General features: G+C 40.8%; 1 protein-coding gene and 1 long non-coding RNA gene across 9 annotated transcripts in view; both read right to left on the bottom strand.

Moving 5' to 3' along the window:
- MAP3K4 (mitogen-activated protein kinase kinase kinase 4) overlaps window positions 1-6,638 on the bottom strand; it is a 116,052-nt gene extending 109,414 nt beyond the window's left edge. For 2 of the 8 annotated variants that reach the window (XM_075924569.2, XM_075924570.2), the window contains exon 1: window positions 6,291-6,619. In XM_075924569.2, coding sequence (XP_075780684.2) covers window positions 6,291-6,370 — 80 coding nt within the window. In that variant the 5' untranslated portion in view covers window positions 6,371-6,619. Of the gene's footprint in view, window positions 1-6,290 lie in introns of all 8 variants that reach the window. The other 6 variants (XR_016349224.1, XR_012902747.2, XM_075924567.2 and 3 more) reach the window with 6 other exon arrangements.
- A 4,708-nt stretch (window positions 6,639-11,346) lies between these two features.
- LOC142827939 (uncharacterized) overlaps window positions 11,347-16,584 on the bottom strand; it is a 33,823-nt gene continuing 28,585 nt past the window's right edge. The window contains exon 4 of the long non-coding RNA XR_012902748.2: window positions 11,347-11,622. This is a non-coding gene — a long non-coding RNA (uncharacterized LOC142827939). The remainder of the gene's footprint in view (window positions 11,623-16,584) is intronic.

The raw sequence follows: 16,584 nt of genomic DNA, 5'->3' as shown, positions 1-16,584 counted from the left end.
TATGTGTAGCTACACAGTGCTGTGAAAGTAGGGATGTGAACGGGTAACCGGCAGCCCTATGCAGATGTGAACAGGTAACCAGTTCAACTGGCTAAAGGCAACAGTTAATGATTAAATAGGATTTTACATCCCTAAATAAAAGGCAGGCTGCATCCACACTAGGGATGTAAATGGGTAACCAGTTAACCGGTGCTCAACCAGAGCAGCTTCCCACCTCCAGGCCTGCCAAGTTGTGGGGGCCAGAAACTGGCAGCCCTGTGGTAAACCCAAGGAATTTTGATCGGTTACACATTTCATATTTTTTACACCCCTAATACACATTAATAACTGTGGTACTACAGGCAGCAGTGAAAGGCTCCGGCATATGAGGGGCAACAGGGAAAGGTTCTGACAGTTGCACACTACTCCAAAACCAGCAAAGTAGATGCAGAAAACACCACTTGATCTTGAAGAGAGCCATGTAGGCTAATTGGTCTATGGTTCAGGAATGTAAAGCACGCTACTCACCTGAGCAGCGCCTCACTGTCTACACTGCTGTTAATATTCATGGCTGGGCATGCAGTTTCTGTACTCTATATGCCACCACAAGTGGAAGAGGGTAAGAGTTCAACCCAAATCGCAGCAAAAATGAAATTGACAAAACACTGTCAGTTTTACAGCTGCTACTGAGATCCCTATAGGTATAGTGAAATAGAAATGGCTTAGGTCACTTTTATTTTGTTGCTGCCTGGGAAAGCTATGAGCAACACATAAGTGCTGAAGTAATTCTCCGGAGAAGAGTCCCCAAACCACACCATTCAAAAACCAACCAAAAAAGCTAGGAAGGGGATAACTAAAGGGGTAAATTAGACTGTTGCAGGGGAATTAGAGGACTAGGGTAATGGGAGATCTACCCTGCACAAATCAAAAGAATTCTTCCAACAGCCAGTCAGTAAGAGTATAAGTGGTGTAGAAGTAGAGTCACATTATTCTTTGCTAATAAGCTTAAAATGTCAGGGTTCAAGTAGGGAGTATGGGCAGCACCCTGATAAGAATCCCAGTACTCTCATCTTTCCTAGCAGCTGAAACTGGAGAAGTCCAGGCTTCTTCTTAGGGCATTGCCCTTGTACTTCACTGAGCCAGTGCATCGACCTCTGGATAAAAAATGTCAGGTAAAGTTTTCAATCCCTATATAGAGAATTCTATACAGATTACTTGTTTTTAAATCAATCTTCCTGACAGGTATTTTGGTTCAGAACTTTTGTATGAAGCAAGGTGAGCAACAAATAATTTTAAAGCAGATAACGTGAACAAATTCTGAAAATCTATGTAACAATGTTTTGTTTGTGTAAAAAGTTAATTCACAGATCTGAGAAAAAAGCTAAGGTAGCTGTACCTTCTGATACAATCCTGCTTCCTGATAGAAGCGAATATTAAATATTCAAATAAGTTCTTAAAACTAAAAATGCATTTTTATGAATTTTTGAAGTTGACAAAAATTTTCAATATCTGTATGAATTTTTATAAAACTTGCAGTTCTCATGGGAGCAAAGCGTGAAAACTTTAATAGTATTCATTAAATTAAAAATACCAACGTACCCCCTAATCTTTTCATTCTAAAAATCAGTGGATCTGTTTTTCACCACAGCATGGCTTGCATTCCACAAGGTTCAACATCACCAGCTTACATAATAAAACCAACCTTGACACAGAAAGCACTAATTAACAACCATGAAAACAACTGAAGCAGCCATGCTCTGCAAAGTAATACTTGTTGCTATGAATGCCAAAGACATCTCATCTAGCACTCCATGTGCATTTGTGTGTGGGTGAAGACGGTCATTCACTGATCTCAGTCTCATGCATCTGAGCAAAAGACGATGGTATATAAAAATGGAGTTTGTATTTTTTTGTTTCTTTAAATACCTGAAAAAAAGAGGGGAAGCTCCTTCAAATTTTCCATTTGAAAATATAATCAGGGATAGAAAGTTAGTTTCATATTCTTTTTACTGATATACTATCAGTCCTGCAAATGTAGTTTATCAGCATGAGAAACATACTGAATTCAATTAATGAAAGAACACTGGAGTTCTCAAAATACTAGCTACCCCAAGAGACAAAAACCCAATTCATCATTGCCTGATGGCCAATAAATTTAGCAGATCAGTCACTGTCAGTCTCCACATGGCACAGTTACCTCATTGGCAAGCCCCATTTCTTGCTTCTCCCCCCAACTCCAAGTCCTGGCACAACAGCTTGAGACAGAAGAGAGGGCTACAGACAACCAAGTGCAAGTTAGGGCATCTCTAAGGGTGTTTTCACTTTTGCTAAGGACCAAACCGGCCCCCAAATCACAGAAGTTCAGATGAACGAAGGATATCTTTTCTTCTACCTTAGATTTTGTGCTTGGTAGTTCTAGGGCACATCTGGTAATTGGGGCCTGTAGTCAAAGCTCCTAAGCTATCAAAAGGAACTAGCCAATTGAATGTTTTGAACAAGTAAATGAAATGTACCAAATGAAAGTAATAGGTAGCAGGTTTAAAACAAATAAAAGGAAGTTTTTCTTCACACAGCGCACGGTTGGCCTGTGGAACTGCTTGCCGAAGAGGGTTTTGCAGACCAGGATTTTGACAGGGTACAAGAAAGAACTAGATATATCCATGGAGGTTAGGCTCATCAACGGCTATGAGCCGGGATGGGTAGGAATGGTGTCCCTAGCCTCTGTCAGAAGCTGGGAACAAGAGAGGGATTGCTTGAAGATACCCTATTCTGTTCACTCCTTCTGGGGCATCTGGCATTGGCCACTGTTGGAAAACAGAATATTGGCCTAGACGGACCTTTGGTCGGACCCACTATGGCTGGTTCTTATGCATGTTTTTAAGTATTCACATTCATATAAGCAGGGCTTGACGAATGGCCGCGAAAGCTGCTCGCCAGCCCCGCACTGCGCATTTGCAAGACCCGTATTGCATATGCGCATGCCGTAAACAAATGGGGCGCCTGGCTGAAATCTATGCACATCTTTTATCTTTAAAACTTGGATGCACTCATATTTCATTTATCTTTACAAAAAAAAAAATCACATATGAAATACTGCTCAAGCCTCTTTAGCAACATGATTTCACTTGTTGCTCTTAAGTACTTCAGTTTGTCCAGCATTCAATTTTAACCTTTCTTAAAAACTCTATTCTGAGCGAGAAAGTGGTATTTTTGAAGAAAAAGAAGAGGGCCTATGACAAACGGTAGTTTTGAAGAAAGATTCTTGATCAAATGTCTTGAAGTAATAACTGATTTTGTGTAATTCAAACAAAATGTGACATTGCACTGTGTGCTTATCTTAATCCAATAAATGCATTGCTAAATTTATGCTCTGACAAGCTACTGAATCCCTGATTTATTTCAAAAATTTGAAAGACCAAGACAATGTTCCACAAATGACAAAACAGGGGTCAATTTTTATTTTATAAATGCAAATATTTTGTTTATGATAAAATGTGTAAAGCCTAAACTTCATTATTTACTTAAAAAAAAAGTACAGTACAAGAAGCAGCGAAATGTACCTTGACACAAACCTGAAGGACCAGTAATAAGAGGGCATCTTCAGGCTCTTAAAACTGGACTGAAAGTTACCTATTTGTGTCACATGTTATCAAGTGGTCCTCAAATATTCTGTAGAAAACCCTTACATTTTAAACTCAAAATTTGAGAATTAAGTGAAAGGGCACTGATTTAAGATATTTTCAAAACCAAAGGCTCCCATCAGATCCATACAAATTGACACTTGAGTGGATGCAGAGTCTCACCAACTTCAACAGGGTTCTGAGCAAGTTGAAGATCTGACTGTGAAAGTGAGGTCTACATGTACTAGTAATGTTTAAATCTGGTGTAATTTTCCTACAGAAACTTCAACATTCACTGTCCATTTTTTAAATAAATACAAGTTCTCTATGCAAACATGGAAATCATTTTACTCTAAAAGTCCATGTCTACAATTCATATGGAGGTGAATTATAGTGGGGAACAGGCAATTACACTACACAATCTAAGAATACCCAATTGTTTTGAGACACCTCCTATCCACTCTGAAAAAAAACTAAGTATTTAAGTTGCATTTGTTGGAGACAGTTGCCACCACATTACTCACACCCACATCCAACGGAAATGCATGAGCATAATCTATTCATGTAGAAGAGTAATCTACTGTACATGACAACTAAATTTGACTGTCTTTTGGTGTGTAGTCTTGATTACACATTTGTTTTTAAGCCTTTTTCTGCTTAATTTGCTGTACTATTAGAACACCGCCTGAAAGGAAACTGGGAAACCTCTGAATTCACTAGTCCTTTACAGAGCATGATACTCTTATTAATGACAACATAAATCAGTAGGAGACACTAGAGATATTAGATGTCGATTAACTGAATAATCATGTAACAGCATCAAATTTTAGCAGTTACACAACTATTCAACAGTCCCCTGGGGCAGGTCCAGCAGCCAGTGTGCTCTGGCCAGGCTCCTGGGGAGCCCCCTGCTGTCTCTGCATTCCACAGAGCAGCCTCTATCTGCTGCAAGCCTAGGACAACTATGGACAGAGGCTGCTCAGTGGCAGCCTGCCCTGCCTTCCCCTCCTCCCCCAGCATGCTGCTGCCTCTCATAGACGCAGCAGCATGGGAACGTCCAGGCAGCACTGCGGAGCCATCACATGTGGACAACCAGAAGCTCTGTATGATCTGGTGCCACTGGCTCCTGCTCCCCCCCATCCTTTACAGCCTCTGATAGAGGCAGCAAGGGTGGGGAGAGTGCATGTAGTCAACAGGATTAACCGATACGCCTAGACCTATCATTTAATCATTTACTTGACTACATGCTGACATCCCTAGGAGACACAAAATTATTAACAATAGCTGACTTTTATAACCTTTTTAAAAATTACTTTACTTAGATATTAAAAAGTCAAATTATTTGCCATACAACTTCATAGTCCCCGTTCAAACTATATCTAAGGATAAATAATCATGTCTCTTTCAACACATTACAATAATAAGAGTCAGTAACGTTATCCAGGAGGATCTCATGAATATGACTGCACTTAGTTCTTCTTTACAGAGTGCCTGGATGTAGCATGCCTTCTCCTTATGTCACTAAATTGTACACAGTTGGAGTGTTTTAAAAGACTGTTTCCTGCATGCCTCATGGTGAGAAGTAATGTATCAACAGGATGTTATTTTAAAGAGAAATAATTGTTAGGGAATTAACTTGAAGTTATGCAACAGCATCTGCAGCCAGTTGGAACCATTTAACCATTACTTTCTTTGCATCCTGATCCCTTAGTGGGGCTGAGATGGAGATTTCCAATAAGTCAGTTTGCAATTCAGCACGTTCAGGACACCCAGATAGTAAAAAGAAGCTGGAGGCTGTACAGAATGTTTTTAAATGTTTTCTTTCATCAGCTATCTATTGCACCATTTCCAAAAGCAATACTTTGAGAGGTGTTTGCTTACTCTGAGACTACAATTTTCTTCAAGAGCCAGAGAAGCCTACACTACCTATTGTTATCCACAACTACAAAACTGCTAAGTCTTCTTGCATATCTATGTATCTGTGGCCACAACAAATAGTAAATCAATGGGGAGCGGTCACCCTGGACCATCATCACTGAAAAGAAAAGTAGCGATCTAAAAGGTACTGTTCTCTTTTTTTACTTCAGGGAACGGGCCACCTCCATGAAACATTGCCAGTGTTTGTAGCTTTTCGGGGGAGGTGGAAGAACCGGGACGTCTGTTTTTTTAGTGGTTTCCTCCGCGCCACCATCCTCTCCTGCTGCGCTGGGGTGTGTAACGATCACGCGGAGTGTTACCTTTCCCCACTGCCGCCGCGGGAGATTTGCTGGCGAAAGAGTTTCCCCTCCGAGGCCGTTTGCAGAACTGCTGAAGCAGCAGAGCAGCAGCTGCGGCTTTTGCACCGAAACGGGAGGGGGGGGGGGCACCCAGCGCAGCCGCTGCGGTTTGCATGTGCGGGATACCGGGGAGGCTGGCGGGGCAGGAGAGGGGGAGCAGCCCCCAAATCCTTGTCCCAGCGAGCGGCTCCCAGCTCCCGCAGCAGAGAGGCGGCTGCCCCGCCTGGGCTGATCACGGAGCGGTGGGTCGGGGGCAGGTGGCGCCTGAGCAGGGAGACCCGGTGCCGGCTCCGGTCCCCGCGGGAGCAGGGCGCGGCCCGGAGCAGGGGGCGGGGAACTGGCTCACTATGTGGCAACGAGCGGCCAGGGTCCCTGCCTGTGGGTGGCTCGTTATTTGGCAGCGCCGGTTACTGACCTCCTCGGGCTCAGCCCCGGCGGCGGCTCCTCCATGGCGGCGGCGGCAGCAGCAGGGAGCAGCGCGGCGGCGTCTCTCATGCATGCACCGAGGCCGGCATAGCCGCAGCGGGCCCCAGTCTGCAGCCCGGCGCTGGGGGGCGGGGGGAGGCGTCTCTACCCGGCTGCAGGAACCCGCCCGCAAAGAGCCGCCCGCGAGGCCGCCATCTTGCAAACAGTCTCGGGGGGGAGGGCAGAAGCCGGGAACAGCGCTACGGCGCACGCCGAGGGACAAGGACAACCACATGCGCTCGCGCCTCCCCTTTGGCGAGAGGAGAGGGCGGGGCGGCGTGAGGCCCGTCACTCGCCTTTCCCAACGGGCCGGGGGGGGGGGGGGAGCCCGAATGTGATGACGTCACTGACCCATGAGTCGGCGGCTGCTCGCTCTTGCTGAGCCGCACGTGGCCCCGGGCAGGGAGCGAGCGGGGCGCTCCGGCTGCGCGGCGCCTGGGAGCCTCTCAGCCCCGCTCGCTCCTGCCGAAGCTTCTCGCCCTCCCGGGTGCAGCGGGAACCCAGAAACCTGAACCCTGAGCTGGAAAAGCCCGAAGCCGAACCCACCGCCCGGCCAACCTTCACATGGGCGGGGGGAAGGGCCCGATGGGTTTGGTTTTCTCCTAGCGATGGTAAAACACTGCGCTGGTGCCAGGGGCGCGGTGCCAGCAGCCTTTCCTCCCAGGGTGCGGGGAACATGGATGAATTAAGCGCTCTCACTGTGCCCTGGGAATCTCCCAAGGAGTTGTCCAGTTACAAACATGAAGTGACCGTGAAAACTGCCTGTTCTCGCGGCCTTGAGGGAGATGGGGGAGGAGGGGAGCGTTCCTCTTAAACAGATTTCGGCTGTCAGTGAAATTGACAGTAGGCTGGCTAGATACTGATGCTCCTCAAGTACCTCCTCCCACCAGGCTTGTCAGATGTCATCAGCCCCGGCCTACTTCTGTAGAAATCCCTAGATCACATCCCTCCAAGGTCAGAGAGTGCAGTTAAATGGATAGGACGGTAGAGAAGAGGGAGGTGGAAAATTTGACAGCTCTGGAGCAATTACCTAATTCGTCCTGCATTGGCAGTTTTGGTGGGGTTTTGGGTTTTGTTTGTTTTTGTTTTTTCTATGCACTGCTCTGACCTCCAACAACGCTATCTTCTGCAGGCTAAGTCCCTGCAATAAGGGTTCTGTTTTTTGATTGTGGAAATCAGGTCACTTTAAAGCCCACCGCAGAATTATCCACCAATTTCAACTAAGAACTGAAGTAAAACTACATCCATTTGCAACTATAGGTGGAAAATATCGGAGGGAAAAATGCAATTTCCTGGCTGAACTGGAACTTGGCTAGAATGCTTAGCCCTTAAGGCTCTATTTAATCACTATGGATGATCAAGCCCTCATTTTTACATCTTACTGTAATGAAAGCAGTCTCGCACCCCCAAGATTAGTACTGATTTTGAAAGAGTGCTACATATTGTATCAGCATCTCCACTTGCTATAGCACTAAGAAATAATACCCATGAAGTATATATTACGTTTCTTTGGGGGATTAAATACAAAAAATAAGGGATTAGAATCAGAGCCACTGTCTGTTTTATGTTAAAACCTTCCATGAAATTAACCATACACCAGATGTGCAAATCCATTTATGATCTTAATATTACATCAGACTTCAACAGATTTTTAACCGATGTAAAATTATTGACATGCTTCTGTGATTCAAATAGAAATATCTCAGTGTGTTTAAAATACTTGACCTGTGAATCACAGTTAAGCAGTATGTACTATTTATTTTTAGTAAGAATTTTTCTGTTTTGTATTAACATTGATTTTGAACATTAATAATCCAGAAGATATTGCTAATATAAATTTATGAGCATTGTTAAACAGCCAATCCCAAATGTCTGGAACCAGATCAATGGATGTATGAAGACTTGCATTTATCATGCTAGTTCACCATCAAGAGAATATTGCTGTGCAAATGTTGTGCTTTCTGAAGTAAAATGATACAGATGACAAAAGCAGCACTGAAGTAAATGAGTGTGAAAGATTGTCTGGCTCATATGAATAAATCCAGAAACAAAAAAGAGTTCAAAAGCCAGTTAAGTCTTCCCCATAACACCTACAATTTATATTAGTACGTATACACTGCGGAACTATTTTGGGATACCGGAAGAATCCTGAAATAGCTATTCCGAATTTATTGAAGCAGCTCATTATTTTGAAATTGTTTTCAAAATAATGGGCGGCTTATTCAATGTGGGTTAAGGGGAATTTTGGAATGGTGCATCATAATTATGAAATAAGCTAGCATAAGCACAAATTGCATAGCTTATTTTGAGCTAAGGGTGCTGTGTAGATGCGCTCTTAGGGTACGTCTACACTGCACGCTTATTTCGGAATAATCAATTTCGGAAGAAATATTCCTAAATAGCTGATTTTGAAATAATACGTCTACACTACAGGGAATTTAGAGCCCCAGGAAGAACTAGGAAGTAATTACTTTGAATGGCCATGGGGAGGAGGTATTTTGAAATCACAGCAGTGGTACATGAGGTTTACAGAAGTCAGAATAAGCCATCCATTATTTTGAAATTATTTCAAAATAATGGAATTGCTGTGTAGATGCTTGCATAGTTATTTTGGAATAATGGCCATTACTCTGAAATAACGCTGCTGTGTAGACACACCCTTAGTTATTAACAAATCTCAAAGCTCTACAAAGCAAAGAAACTGACATGAATCTTACCTTATCTACCCAATAAATAAATACCTTATTGTATCACGTATACATAAATGTATGTACTCTAAATGGATGTATGGGTTTTTTCCACACTGCTTGCTTCATTAGTGATACTGGTTTTTTCAATATGTTCATTTGATTGCTGCAGATAACAAGAACAAAATGTAGTGTGACAGAAATCATAGCTATATATAAACTGCTGGAATTTTTGTGAATTGTATTGTGGTATCAGTCTGATACCATTTCCTTGGTGTGGTTGGGGTATTTTTTGTTTTGTTTTGTTTTGCTTTGTTTTGTTTTGTCAGGCAAAGATGTGTTTATACTAAGCAATCATTGTGGAAGTTTTTGAGTTTCTCAGTCTCTATCTCAGAACAAGCACCCTCATAATTTACTAGAATCAAATTCATTTTATTATGTAGTGTAAACATTTTGGATGCACTTTTTGTCATGGAGAGAATGGCATTTTGTGATTATGCTTGAGGGAGGCCTTCAGAGGATATACTACTGCATCAGCTGAACAGTCAAGCAAAGTGGGGTCTTACATTCAACTCAACTGATGACATTTCACGGTTTGACATAAGGCAGTGTTTCACAAACTGTGCTCTGCGGAGCCCCAGGGCTCTGCGAGACATCTCCAGGGGCTCCGTGAGGTTGACAAACTGGAAACATCGATAGGTACAACACATACAATCAGTGGACCACTGGGGCACTGCATAAATTTTTACACATGTAAAGGGCTGCAGAGCCCAAAAAGTTTGAGAACTGCTGACATTGCATTAATGATTCATAAAATGATTTATAAAATCATTATATTAATGATTTTTTTCAATAAATATATTCTCTCCTTTTAATTCAAAATGTTCCCCTGCTAGATTCTGATTCCAGATACAATGATGCACTAATGTATGATATCCACAAGTAAAATTGACCAGTTCCATTGTTGGAGCAGAAGGAAGTTCAGAAAGGAAACAAACAACATAGGGATCAGGAAACAAGATTTTATAATCTCTCAGTTTATTCATCTTAGGTATTCTTTGCAGTATTGCTAACATCAAGCATTAAAAATCATGAGTAAGGCACCCTGAATCATGAGATTGTCTGTCTTTAAAATCATAATGTAAAAAATATTAAATTAATGTTTGTTTTATTTGCCGTCACGTTTGTAAGCATTTATGGTGCACTTACTTCATGTTTTCAATTTTTTTCTGCAACCAACTGGTCTACACTGGACCAGGCAGGTCATCTTAAGGTACTCCATCCAGCTACACAAAATACATAGTTGGTGACAGCTTAGTTTAAGCTGAGCCGCGATGGTGTCTAGACTGCAGGAGCACACCCTCCTGTCAGCTTCCCTTACTCCTTGCAGATCAAGGAGTACTAGATGTCAGTGGGGGCTGCCCTCAGTGTTCAGTTTGGGGGTCTACCCTAGACCCACTAAATCAAACACCAGAAGATTGACCTCTAGATGCTCGATCTTCTCTGTAGTGTAGACATGCCCCAGTTCTGGGACTCAGATGAAATCACGAGTTGGCAACTTTGTTAGTAACAAAAATATGGACATAGTTTTAGAATAGCCTTTTGAATTTCTACCTTGCGTTCTCTTCTAAATCCATTGTATTAAGAATATATAGGGTCAGTTTTCACCATTCCATCACAAACATCAGATAGGCCTATCATGTTTATGATTTTGTTACTTCTGAATAACATTGTATTTTATTAGCTATTTTTATCTATACACAACAAATACTCATAAAGTAACAGGTTAAAAAAAGAAAAAAATATGTCCAGCAACTACATGACTATGTGTCAGAGAATACCTTTATTAGACATCGTCTGTTGAACATGGTCATGGATTCAAGTATTGGTTTCATTTTCTGTGTCAGTTATTCACAGGAAGATAAGGCTTATACCTCAATCTAAGGCACTTACAACTGAATATTGTAAGGCATTTTAATCTTGTGAACATTTCATTTATGCATTGTAAAACATTATTTTCATGAAAATAAGAGTGGCTGTGGGATTAGTTATCCTCATCTCATAACTGTTATTAGAGTCACAATAACTACATTAAAAAAATCCTGGAAACAAAATCCTACCTTCATTAGGCACTAGAAATGAAGTGCAAGATCTAGTTAAGAATCCTGAAGAATGGATTTGCAAATTTCCAGGGTCAGAGATTAAGACAGTTCTTCTGTGATACAGTGAACTAGTATAGGACATATGATACCTGTATTTGAAAATTAGTAAACCACATCTGAGTGTGTTTATTTTATACAGATCTTCATCTTGTCCCAGAATCCAAACAGATACCAAGACAAATTTCCATGTAAAAACTTGTGAATTCTCCCATCTACAGGAATGTTTTTTCATAGTTCAGTAAAACTCCAATAGTCTGGCATCCAGTTGTATGGCACTCCCGATAGTCCGGCATCAAAATGGCAAGAGCCTAGTGAATGAGCTTCGGCAAAAAACGAGTCACAAAGCAGCAGCGGTAGCAGCTGAACTGAGGGAAACAGGATGGGACCGAGTCAGTCTGCCACTGGCATTGTGTGATGCTGGACAGTGCTTGTGCTACAATATAAAGGGTTAAAAACACTTTATATACTGTATATATATATATATATATATATATATATATATATATATATATATATATATATATATATATATATATATATAACCAGTTTATAGTACCTCCTGATAGTCCGGCATATCTGATAATCCGGCACCACCTAGGTCCCAAAGGTTCCGGATTATCGGAAGTCTACTGTAGTTCAATAATAGGACAAAAGAGGATCTTTTACAGAAATAAACCTCAATCTGCAGAAAGGAATCATTTGAGCCTATCTGCAATTCATTTAATGTGTGAATCTCTATGGGAAATTAAAGCATTATATTGTATACATATCTGCTCAATCAGCTACAATCATTGTGATTCACTCACTGCAGCAGTCTGTCTGATAGCTGCCAGATCTTGCTCAGCTGCAGCATTCAACAGCTGTGCTATAACAGAGCTAGTCAACTCGACATTTCTTTCTAAACACTGTCAGTCCACATTCTGCATGTTAGATCATGCTGGTCTTTGGTGCCATTAAGTCATCTCTATTATAGGAGCATGTTAGTAATAGTAACATGAGGTCAGGAACATTCTTAGGATTATTGCCCTGCCACTTCAACTGGATAAGGTATTCTTCTCTACTTCCTGTCCTAAATAGTGATTGTGCAGGGTTGCTAATGCCATTAATACAACTGCATGACCCACGTAGGATGTGGATGAATTTACAGGGTGGGTGAAGTGGCATGCTCTTAATGGACAAAAGCCTGGGCTTGGGCCTATTGCCTTACAGTAAAACATTGCTAGATATTCTGCAAGGTGTTTTGGGTACCAACATCAATTTGCCATGGCAGGATAGGATTGCACACATAGGACCAAGTTCATTGCACTGTTTTTTTGCTCCATTTTGTGTGAGCATTGTATTTGCTGCAGTAATTGACAGTCTAGACAGCATCTAGATCTCAGCTTTAGAGCATATTGAATTTTGGCCTACCCTGCCCCTTTAATTAAAATCATATCTTTTGTAGGCCTGGCCCATGTTGAGGTGTTTTGAATATGTCTCATTACAGAGTTCTGTGCACATAACTGCAGGATTCTCTCTGACACCCTAAAAATGTGGGCATAATTTAACAAATGGAACCTAAACCATAGTGAGTGCATCAAGGTTGAAAGACAAAAAGTGGGCAGGTGTGATAAGTTATGAGGATATAACAGTGAATGTCATGTGTGATTTGTATTCAGCCATAATTAATCATGTTTTAAAAAGACAATGTGTTCAATTTTTGCTAAACAAGATACCTCCACTATAATTGTTCACTATTGTAAAGTGAGTGTTGGAATCTGGAAATGAAATTTAGAACGGGAATTTTTGTTCTTTGATGATCCTCTTGTTGAAATTATGCTTATAAATAAAAATGGATTTAAATAGATATTAATCTACAAACAAAACTAAAAACTGACATGGTAATAGTTCTAGCTGAGGGGTAAATCTATGATGAATTTGAAAATAATTGGGTGAAAATATTTTAAGTGATGGAAAAATATCACATTAAAACATGCTCAGCAGACATCTGCTAACATGTCCTTGTACATGAAATCTGTATGAAAGTTCATCTCAGTCTAAGGTTGTTTTATATAATGATCTGTAGTCATTCTCAGCCATGGAAAGAGAAGACTATCAGGTTAAGAATGAACTTTACTCCTCCAGGTGTGAAAGAGATATTCAGCATAATTTGGGACAGAGCACCGCCAGCTAAAGGGTGTTGTATCCTTATACCAAGGTTTACAGGAGAAAGTTAAACTGGTGCTTTTATGTGTGTTTGGCAGAGATCATAATGTACACTCCTAAAAGTCTGTCACACTTAAGAACTAATTGCATATTACGTAGAAGCAAGTAGAAATGATCAGAAGAAGGCCGTAACTTTACAGTTCACCTTTATGGTTCTACAGATAGTCTTGTCTACTGTAGCTCTGCTCTGTGTTACTATTTGACAATATTTTCTGAGATACAAAAAAAAAAATTAAAAATATATTAATGTGCATTGTTAAATTTTTATACTACATACTATACAATATGGCCTGAGTAACTTTTATAGCTATATTCTACAACTATTGCTGGAAAGTCAAATATTTTTTATGATATTCCATTCCTTAAATGTTGGATAATACAAACATGTTTGTGAGGATTTTAGCAAGTTATGTCTTCAGTGATTATTTTTTTATTTAAAAAAACCTAGTGGCTACTTTTAACCTTGTTACCCTACGAATTTGTACCATCATGCTACACTGATGTGATTAGTAACCAAACAACCAAACACATAGGTTATAGTTGGAAGTTTAGAAAGTTAATTTAGTATGTGTGAAAGGTACTGGATTTCCACTCAATCTTGGCATCATGTGTGTGTAGGGGGGAAGGGAGGGTATTAAATGGAGCTGGAGGAGCTGCCACAATGCAGATCCTTCCTTCATCCCAGGTGGATGCAGTGAGGCCTTTTAAAATAATCTGTAGAAATTTTAGGGTTTTCAACATTATATTTCAAAAATAAGGAACTGTTCTCTGAACACTCTGCCCCACCCTTTTTCCTGATATTTTTATATTAATATAAAAATAATTATTACTAACAACAGTAATTATTACTACTACTACTATTACTAAAACAAAGAAGAAGAAAAAGAAGCAATAGTCACCAACTTCACCAGGTGTATTTTTTGCTGCTTTTTGCAACACCCAGCAACTCCTGGTCTTGTTGTACAGAGATGAAGAAATAAAGGGTGTTCTTTGTGACAATGAACTGTAAAGAACTCTTGGCCACCCTTAGGCATGCACAGATATCCCATGGCTCGGAAGAAGATTTTTTTTCTCCTTAATCCCTACTGGAAATATTTAGCATTCAGGCCTCCTTCTTAGGCCAGGTACGAGCAGCCTGATCCAAAACCTAGTAAAGTAACTAGAAAAATTCACATTAACCTTAATGAGCTTTGAATCAGGCCCTCTGTCCCTGGATTGGCTATTGATCTTTATATTAGATGAGGCTAGAAGAAAAACGATAATGCACTGATTTCACCATCCACTTTTTAATATAAAGAGTTCATGCTATTCTCTTAGGGTATGTCTACACTACCCCGCTAGTTCAAACTAGCGGGGGTAATGTAGTCATCTGCAGTTGCAAATGAAGCCCGGGATTTGAATTTCCCGGGCTTCATTTGCATGAAGCCGGCCGGCGCCAGTTTTAAATGCCGGCTAGTTCGGACCCTGTGCCGCGTGGCTAGCTAGTGGAACGAGGTGTACAGCTAGTTCAGATTAGAAGCCTAATCCGAACTAGCTAGTCCGTGCCACATGTAGCCGCGCGGCACGGGGTCCGAACTAGCCGGCATTTAAAAATGGCGCCGGCCGGCTTCATGCAAATGAAGCCCGGGAAATTCAAATCCCAGGCTTCATTTGCAACTGCGGATGACTACATTACCCCCGCTAGTTCGAACTAGCGGGGTAGTGTAGACATACCCTTAGTAGCAATGGGTGCTCACTGGAGTTAGCTGGCTGCTCTGTCATTTGGTATGGTCAGTTACAAAATTCTATTTCCTTAGTTAGATAACAGTAACTTGCCTGGATGAGGTCATAAAGTTATTTATCTTCAAGCTCTACCTCCTTAGTTAGGCATATACACTCTAGCCAGACTAATCTGAAACTATCCCTTTTGATCTTCTGGATATAGTTCACAGTATTTTGAGCACTTCATTCAGGCAAAGTGTAATCTGTATTACATTTTTTAACTTTCTCTTATCATTCTAGTAAATATAATATTCTTGATGTTTGAACTTTAAATATAGGAATCTTAATGAAAGTGAAGACATATTGTTTGTATTTGGTCTGCTCTAGATCATGAAAATAAACAGTGATTACACTACCCTCTGCTTCTTTGTACAATGTCCAAGTCTGAAATTGTTACTCAGTCCCTACTCAGGCAAAACACTTGTAAACCCAGCGTGGATTTCACCTGAATCAGCTACATGACATCCTATGCTCAGCGCATTGAGTGAAGATTCAATTGAGCTTTAAGTGATTTATCTGATATCTAGTAACCACGCTGTCAGCTGCATATTAGAGGAAATAATAAGTGTGTGGTGGGAGAATTCGGGAAGTGGTTTTAATATATTTAGACTACATATGTTTGCAAAGTAACATTTAGTGCCATATTTATTACAGCCGTTCTAAATACTCTCTTCAGATATATGACAGTCTGCCCACCAAGGTGACCCAAGTAGGAAGATTCTACTGTATATGGATCTACTTGTGGAAGCAGTGTCATAAGGTCTGTTGAAAGGGAAGTTTTGCCTTCCTCATCACTTGTCTATAGTGGGTAAGGGCAAAGCAGTCAGAATACCCTCTGATGCAATCCTACAAGCATGAGACTCCTAGAAAGCTTAAACTGGAGGTGTCACAATTATAGCTTGCTAAACAGAGTCTGAGTTTCCTATGTCCAACAAGAATTAGATATGTCATTATTTGTTTTAAAAGTTTGCCACTTAGGAAGCAACAATTGAAACAAAAAACTTTATTAGGATATTGTGTCTATATCCTATTTGATCCCAGACATTTTGTTCCTCAGCTCAGCAACTAAAGTTACACTGACAAGTTATCTGCCTGCAAGTTTTTTCAGGCTGAAAAAACGTCATATTTGCATTTACAAATGTATATTTTCACATGCAGATCAGCAGTTAAATATTCAAGGACCTGACTAACTTGTTGTCAGCCGACGGTCAGGGCAGTGAGTCCCTTATGACCGGCTGAAGTTCTTTTAAATTGTGCTTGGTTCTGTTACAGCAACTGAAGGAGTCAGGTTAAAGCTTAAACAGTTACTATTTTATTGTTACAGGGTAAACTTAGTTGTTAAATGCTACTGCTCTGTTACAGATAACACAGCCACTATAAAGGACAGGACAGAAATTACACTAAGAAGTCACTTACAGGTACCATGAAA

The sequence above is a fragment of the Pelodiscus sinensis genome, chromosome 3 (genome assembly GCF_052426305.1).
Source record: "Pelodiscus sinensis isolate ZL-2025 chromosome 3, ASM5242630v1, whole genome shotgun sequence".
NCBI classification, from domain to species: Eukaryota; Metazoa; Chordata; order Testudines; family Trionychidae; genus Pelodiscus; species Pelodiscus sinensis.
Note: the sequence above shows the minus strand (reverse complement) of the source record. Positions and strands in the feature narration are given on the sequence as shown.